General features: G+C 58.9%; 1 protein-coding gene across 3 annotated transcripts in view; it reads left to right on the top strand.

Annotated features, from left to right (window-relative positions):
• Window positions 1–502: 502 nt before the first annotated feature.
• Window positions 503–8,153, top strand: part of SEC14L1 (SEC14 like lipid binding 1) — a 48,458-nt gene continuing 40,807 nt past the window's right edge. For 2 of the 3 annotated variants that reach the window (XM_058675428.1, XM_058675427.1), the window contains exons 1-2: window positions 503–657; window positions 2,414–2,505. In XM_058675428.1, coding sequence (XP_058531411.1) covers window positions 2,443–2,505 — 63 coding nt within the window. In that variant the 5' untranslated portion in view covers window positions 503–657; window positions 2,414–2,442. The remainder of the gene's footprint in view (window positions 658–2,413; window positions 2,506–8,153) is intronic. The other variant, XM_058675429.1, reaches the window with a different exon arrangement.

Here is an 8,153-nt window from a genome sequence, read left to right as displayed (position 1 = left end):
CGAGCGCCCCTCCGGCGGCGGGGCAGGCCCAGCGCACACGCCCGGAGACACGTGGCCCGGGGCGAGGAGGAGGTGGCCGCCGCGCTGTGTCCACCCGGCCAGGCCCGGCTGGCCAGGACAGCGCAGGGAGGGAGCCGGCTGCTCTGAGGCGCCCACGACCCCCGAGGAGGTGCGGGGTCGTCGCCCGGGCCCGGCCTTCCCACTCGGCCACGCGCGTAGCCCTCCGCCTCCACCTCTGAGCGCCACTCCAGGAGCCACGCCCCCGCTCACCCCGCCCCGTGACGCACGGCGTGGGCGGAGCCACCGCGCCTCGCCGCTCCAGCTGCCTCGAGCCACGGCCGCCGTCGACCCGGAGCTCCTCCCACGCGCTGTCGATCAGGGGCCCGCGCACGCGCGACGCGGCCGCAGTGCCCTGGCCCTCCCCTCCCCCCGCCCGCTGGGCCGCGCCCGCGCATGCGCGCCGCCCCGCCCTCGCCGTCACCCGTAACAACCACGGGTGCCCGGGCCTCGCCCCTCCGCGCTCCCGCCTCAGCCCGGAACCCGCGGGCGAGCGGCGGCGGCGGCAGCCCGGCGAGGGGAGGGCGACGGCCGCGCGGAGCCGCCGGCATGAGCGAGCCCTGCCGCCCCGCGCGCCAGGCCGGGCCTTTCTGAGTAGAGGTAGGCACGCGGGTCGCCCCCGGGACGCTCGGCCGGCCGTCGGCCGCCTCCCCTCCCCGGGCCGCTCTCCCCGGGCCGGCTGGGGGCCCCGAGCCGGCGGGTGGGGCGCCCCTGGGGCTGGCGGATGGCTCGAGCCCGATTGTCCGGCAATAGAGGATGCCGCCCGTCCCTGTGGGCGCCTCTCTGGACCAGAGCATCCCTGAGCCGGGAGCTGGCTGGGGTCCGGAAGCCTTGGGATGCCGACGGCTTGCCGGGACCGGACCCCCTCCTCCCAAGTTGATTGTCCCCGGTTAGATGTTTGGAGAGATGTTGGACTCCCCTGTTGGAACGGTGGAATGTGGCCGCCGGGGCGTGTCGGTCCGGGAATCCCAGATGGAAGGCTCCCGGCTGGCCGGGAGTTCTTCCTCCCGACTTTACAGCTGCAGGTCTTGGAGGATCGTTTGGCCCTGCAACGGGGCGGCGAGTTCATGGTCTGTCTGAGGTCCCCGGACTTGACTCCCCAAGCAGTTTTCTGGCTGTCGGAGGAGGGGGTTGCCAGCACAACCCCACCTTCTCTGAGAGCCGTGCCAGGGAGAGCTCCAGATCGGCCTCAAGGGCCCTACACTCTAGAGAGAGGAATTCTGAGCCCATAACATGGGGGTGTTTGTTCTGGTGTGGCAGCCAGCCGTCGGCTCCTGTGATCGATGGCTCCCTGGATGAAGGGTGGAATAGCCTTGCTCCCCGGTTACCCTGCCTGGGACAGGCTCCCTGGATTTCTTTCTTTTTCTTCTTCGCGACTTTGAAGTGGGGGAATCAGCATGTTTTCTAGAAGATGTCCTTTGGCGCTGGCCCCTGGAGCGTGGTTGGGAGCCTGCAGGAGTGCGGGGCTGGTGGAGTGTAGACTGTTGTGCTGTCGCAGCCAGTGGGGGCTGGAAGTTTCGGAGGAGCCAAAGAACTTGGGCTTCCTGCCCCACTGAGGGAGAGTTCCCCGAAGCTGAGCTGTGCGCAGCTAGAAAACAGGAAACGGCTCAAGGTTCCTCCAAAGGCAGCTGTGGAAAAGTACGCTGTGCTGTGGCATGCCCCGGTGTCTTGGTTCCTCCCCTCCCCATTTTCATTTTTGTATTCCCCAGAACTAACCTCTCCACATCTTAGGAGTTCCTATTTGGCTGCTGGTGGAAATGGCTGGCGAGAACATGATGGAAGCCCTGGTCCTGGGATGGGATGGTTGATTGGGAAAGACCGCCGGTCATCTGGCCCAGGCAGTAGCCAGAGCCCTCTGCTCTTGGGCCTGCCCGTCCCTGTGGCCCTCTGCCTTTGGTCCTGGCTGCACTCCTGTGGTCCTCCGCCCTCCAGCCTCAGACTCTGGTCCTGGCTGCACCCCTGTGGTCCTCCGCCCTCCAGCCTCAGACTCTGGTCCTGGCTGCACCCTGTGGCCCTCCGCCCTCAGGCCCATGTACCCCTGTGGTCCTCCGCCCTCCACCCTCAGACTCTGGTCCTGGCTGCACCCTGTGGCCCTCCGCCCTCAGGCCCATGCACCCCTGTGGCCCTCTGCCCTCAGGCCCATGCACCCCTGTGGTCCTCCAGCTGTAGGCCTGGCTGTGCCCCTGTTCCCCCTGTTCCCCCTGTTCCCTGCCTTTCTTCCTCCTGTCCCTGTGGATGCGCGTGTCACCCTTTCAGTCCGTGTGCGACCTGGCATGCCTTTGTGCCATGGTAGGACGTGTTCATGCCTGCTCAGTCGTTCTGTAGCTAACTGCTCATGTGTGCTTGTGTTTCACAGGTGTGAAGGCACTGCTGGGAGTTACAATCATGGTGCAAAAATACCAGTCCCCGGTGAGGGTGTATAAACACCCCTTTGAGTTAATTATGGCTGTAAGTACCCCACGTTTCCGGTTACTCTTGGCTTCTTTTCTGAGCATTGGAGTTGGATCTGTAAGCCCAGCCTTGCTGTTACTCTGTTTTCATGCTTAGAAGCGTTACCTGGAATGTATCAGACATTTTAAACATTGAAGCTTGTGAAAGCTGAAATCTGCTTGCTTGTTTTTGAAAACTGCCCCATGTTTGTGTTGATTGTCTCTAAAATGCAGAAGTAGCGTTGACGCAACACTTCCTGTTGGTTTTGCTGTCTCCTTTTTCTGCTTGTTACTGTAGAAAAGGGATGTGGAGGTGGGTTTCTTGGGGTGCTGTGTTTCCATGAGCACCCTGCTGATGGGTGTCCTGGGACGGACTCTTCACCTTAGTCAGGGCTCTGTTGAGTAAGTTTTTCCTCCAGTGTAAAATCCGTGAGTCACATGGGAATTCCACCAGTGGGGTGGCTGAAGACTGTCTTTGTGGATGTCGCTTGGCTCAGTATGGCCAAAAATAGGTCTTTTACTAGCTGCAAACCAAGACTGCAGGCCATTGTTAGATTCGTGTGGGGAATTTGTACCTTCTCAGTGTGGCTGTGGAGGGACAGGCCCCACACACGTCATGCCACGGCTCCACCAGGCAGCCAGGCGGAAGCGTGTCACAAGGAAGAGGCACAGGCTGGTGCAGGGCTGTGATGGCCCTGGGGGAGGCCTCTGGCCCTGCCCTCAGGCCCTTCACTCTCACCCTGTCTGGACTGTTAGCCAGTCTCTTCCTGGTGTAGACAGGAGCTCAGAGCCCATGCGCCTGTCTGCTCCTGCTTGGTGTGGGAAGGGTCTCCGTCAAAGGTGATGAAAAAAGCCCAGAAAGACAATCATGCCTTGTAAATCAGAGGGTTTTTTGTTTTGTTTGTTTTTAAGTCTGATTTGTATACAGCCAGTGGCGGGTTGGTCTGTGTGCAGTGTGGTCTGACAAACCAGCGACCCCGCTGGCTCTGTCAAGGTGTACAGAGTACAGAGGTTCCCCTGCAGCAGGTGGGAGGTGTGTGTGTGTGTGCATGCATGTGCGTGTATGTTCCTTTAAGGTGTCCTGGGGCCCCCCAAGCATGTTTGGCCAGCGCTGCTCTGTGCTTCCTGCTCCTGACTGGAGAGGCTGTTTCCGGTTGGCACACCGTCTCTGCTGCTTTTGGCTTTTGCTCCTCGTATGGAGCACTCCAGAGGGCTTGAAAAGGAGTTTTGTATGCGGGACGCATGTGGCGTGACAGGAATCGCACACAGGAGGAATTCTGGCCAGGCTGGGCTGGGTTCCAAGAGCCCAGTGAGGAGGCCGGTTCCTGGCACGCGGGGTGCAGCCGCAGTTGTCCTGGGGCCTCACTCAGCAGTGAGGCTCTGCCTGGCTCCTGTCACCCCTCCCCCGTGGGGCGTTTGCTTGTTGCATTCTTTCAGTTTCTAAGGGAGCAATTCACATTCTGATTCCTTCCCGTCCCAGGCTGGGCTGGGGTGCAGGGGTGATGCCTGACCCTGCTAACCTAGAAGGCCTGCCGAGTTGGGTGCCCGAGTTGGGTGTGAGGGGAAGGCAGTGCCCTGGAAGTGGAGGTAGCTGTGGCCCCTGCTGCCCTGCCTCGCTACTAGCTTCGATTGTGTGAAGGTGCTTAAGACATGGCAGTGACACATGCCGGGAGAGCAAGGGCTGTTTCGGTGTGAAAGTTGAAATAGTGAAAATGTATGTCGCGAAAAGTGCTGCCTGGGTCTCAGAATTTTTGGTACCAAATTAAACTTATTTGTGATTTTCTTTCCCATGAACCTTGTGAGGTGCTCATCTATTCCAAACCTGTGAGTCCCGCCTTGCCTGTCTTGCACGTGAATTGACAGAGAACTTGGAATTGGCCCTCAGGGCCACCCGCTGCCCTTCATGGCTCTCAGACTGCCCTTTGAGGCAGTGTTGCGCTTTCTTTCCACAGCCTCAGCGTCAGTGGTGTTTACTGGGAAGGTGGGCTGTGTTTCCCCCAAACGTCGCCTTTGCAGAGCTGGAATGCGGCTGCTGACCTCTGTGCGGTGGCGTTGCCCGCACTGTCATTGTGTTGTGTGCCAACCTCAGAGTGCACTGCGCCGTTTTCTGCTTGAGGGAGGAGCACAGAGCCCTAGCATCAGGCTGGGACTGGCCCCTCGCGCTCATCCTGTCGGTTCAAGCAGGAACCCTGGCTCCAGGGAGACATTTGTGCCACCCTGGGCAGGAACATGTGTCTGTGGAAGGCAGAGCCGGCGACAGGAGGCAGCCCTGGCGGGTGTGGGTGGTGCTCAAGGCTGGAGCGGCTGTGTGGGTCCTGTGACTGAGAGAAAAACCTCACTGCCTGCAGTGCTCCTGCCTCTGTGTGTGTGTGTGTCTGTTCTCAAAAGACTTGTCTGTTTGAAAGAGTTAACAGAGAGAGGGGAGAACTTTCATCTCCTTACTCCCCGGATGTGGCCGCACAGCAAGGGCTGGGCCAGGCTGTTGCCAGGAGCCTCTTCTGAGTCTCCCTCATTGGTACAGGGGCTCAAGTGCTTGGAGCATCTTCTGTTGTTTTTCTCATGCCATTAGCAGGGCACCGGATAAAATTGGAGCAGCCAGGACCTGAGCTGGTGCCCATCTGGCTGGCAAGTAGCAACTCTGCCTGTACCCAGCACTGTATGCCCCTGACCCTCCTTTTTTTTTTTTTTAAGGCCCGTGTATTTTAACCAAGAGTTTCATTGTCGGGGCAGGCATGGTGGCACAGAGGGTTAAGCTGCCTCTTGAGATGCCTGCGTCTTACATTGTAGGGTGTGGGTTCACATCCTGTCACTGGCTGCTCTTCAGCGTCCTGCTGTGGTTCTGGGAGGTGCAGGTGACCGTGAGAGACCCAGATGGAGCGGTTGGCTCCTGGCTTCCGCCTGGCCCAGATTGCACTGCCTGTTGGGGGTGTTTGGGGTGTGAATGGAGTGTGAATGGGAGAATGGAGATTTCTCTCTTTCCCACTTAATCACTCTACTTGTTCAGACAAAGGTTTCACTGTAGTTTAATTTTTTTTTAAAGATTATTTTTATTGGAAAGTGAGATTAACAGAGAGTAGGAGTGACGGAGAGAAAGATCTTCCATCCGTCGGTTGACTCCCTAAGTGGCCACAACAATGGGAGTTGAGCTGATCCAAAGCCAGGAGCCAGGAGCTTCTTCTGGATCTCCCACAGGGTGCAGGGTCCCGAGGCTTTGAGTTGTCTTCTGCTCTGCCAGCCACAAGCAGGGAGCTGGGTGGGAAGCCGGGCCACCGGGATTAGAACTGGCGCCCATACGGGATCCCGATGGATGCAAGGCGAGGACTTTAGCCAGTAGGCTACTGTGCCAGGCCCAGTTTCACTGTAGCTTAGAATTGCCCGGAAATTGTAGGTAAAACTGTTGGTGTGTACATGGCTTCCCAGGACACACGTGACAGGAATTCGTTGTATCATTGCATTTTACATTAAGTATGTTCACTGCATTTCACCTGATTTAGTGAAAATTGCAATTTGTCTTGGGATAATAGCATTAAAAAGTCACCCTAAAAGTTTCATTTAGTCCTTTGGACTAAAGAAGGGTGTTTCTATACTCCAGATGGGATCCCGATGGCCTGCCGGCGGGCACTGGCGACTTGAACAGGACTCAGACACGCACGTAAGAGTGGAGCAGGGGCCAGAAATGAACATGAGAGTGCTGTGGCGCGCGAGACAGGAGAGCTTCGAACTCCTGCTCTGCTCTGTGTGTGTCCTAAGACATGCCTGGAGGCTCTGGGCCCTGGAGAGACCTTGAAGCACCTGGTCTCAGCCCGCAGCCTCTCCTGGGCTGATCTGCTGTGGCTTGCCGGCAGGAGAAGGGATCTAGGGGAGAGCCTGCTGGCTGGAGTGTCTTTCGTGATGCCAGGAGGGTTTCTGGGCAGGAGGCAGAGCTCTGAGTGCTGCACTCCGTGGTTGTGGGCTTTCAGACAGATATTGTGGGGCAGCCCTGCCCCCGCACCAATGGCCCCTTCATAAAGGACTGAAGTGAGGGAACCCAGAGGAGACCCAGTGGGCATGGGCAGGGAGGGGGTGCCTGGCTAGTACCCGTCAGGGCAGCACCCGAGGTCCTAGCTGTTACTGCTCCGACCCCCCTTTTGTATACCCCAGAACTCACCCCCTGAGCAGTGCGCCCCTGCCTGTCTGCCGTCACAGGGCAGCGCTGCTCCGTCCTCTTTCCCTGGTCTCCCTGAGCCTTCGCCCTGTCTCCCGCAGCCTGTGCAGCGCACGTGCAGTCACACACCCCTGTCCTCTCTGCTCTCGGCCACCATCACAGCCCAGGTCCTGTGTCCTGTCGCCTGGGCCTTTGCCTGCTTGGCTCTTCGACTCCATCGGGCTGTAGTTCCATCTCAGACATGTGGAGCCCTCACGTCTCTCTCTGCGCTCCCTTGGGCTGCCCGTGACTGGTGCCCTGGAGGTGCCCTGTGGGTCCCACTGCTTCCCTTGGACGCCGTCTTCGGCAGGTGCCACTCCTGGGCGCCTAGGCTTCTGCTTGGAGTTCTGAGTGTGGCTGTCCGAGCCCTGGCTGTCCCCACCCAGAGCCAGGGTCAGCACACAGGAGGGGTGTGTGCATGTGTGTGTATGTGCGGCGCCAGCTGCACACATGAGGACGGGCTGCTGGGGCTGCTGGAAGCGGAGGGCTCGACCCTGGAACTCTGTCCTGGTTTCTGACGGAGCTTTCTGTTTCCTGCTTGGAAGAGAAGCAGTTCTGCTTTCAGTTAACCCTTGCCTCCCCTTGAAGCAAAGTCCTTTTGGGAGGAAGGATTGGCAGATTTCTTTTCACATCTTTCTAAATCACGCGCCCTCCTGCTGGTAGACCCCGTGATTGCTGCTTTAGTTGTGTGCTTTCTGGGTTGAGTAACTGGGGACCCACTTGCCAGCGCATGATTGCTGATTAAATGCTTCGGTACAGTAAGCTTGCATTTGGCCCGCCTCATCTTCCTGCTTTATTTTGTTTGCTGCTTTTGTTGTCTGGCCTCACAGGCAAGTTTCCTTTCGGCTCAGGCGTCTCCTGTCTTCCCGCAGACAAGATGAAAGGAAGAGGAGGCAGTGGGTACCCCAAGCTTGGGTGTGAATCTAGCCTGCCCCAGGCCAGCTTTGTAGCATGGTAGCCAGCAGGTGAGGGTGCTGTGCTCCCCCCACCCCCTGTACCCCACATGTGAGGTGAAAGGACTCCATTTGTAAATCAAGGATCCTGCTAGGATTCCCTCTGTGTCTTTGTGATCGGGTGTTTATTCAGGCTTTATTTCATCCGTTCCATGGGGGCTGGCAGGAAAGCTGTGTGTGTCTGCAGGGAGGAAGGGGTGGGAGGGTGGAGCCTGCCCTGTGTGTGTTGGAGAAGTCTGGTCCTGGTGCAGAGAGGCTGCACCGAGCAGAATCCGAGGGCGGGAAAGCGGCCCACCGAGGTGTTCTTGGAACAAAGCCGCCCCTCGTGCAGCTCTTTCCAAACTGTTTCTGCTTGTTGGGAGCAGGGAGCACCTGCTGGAGCCTGTCCCCACATTAGCCTCTCTCTGTGTGTATCTGGCACTGGCCTGCCTGCCGGAAGTCCTCCTGGACACCTCCCATTCCCTACCTAAGAAGCAGGCGCCACTATTCGCCCGTGGCTCTGTCCCCTCGGGTTCAGTGCCGTGTGCACAG

The sequence above is a fragment of the Ochotona princeps genome, chromosome 17 (genome assembly GCF_030435755.1).
Source record: "Ochotona princeps isolate mOchPri1 chromosome 17, mOchPri1.hap1, whole genome shotgun sequence".
NCBI classification, from domain to species: domain Eukaryota; kingdom Metazoa; phylum Chordata; class Mammalia; order Lagomorpha; family Ochotonidae; genus Ochotona; species Ochotona princeps.
This window is presented reverse-complemented; position numbering and strand designations above follow the sequence as displayed.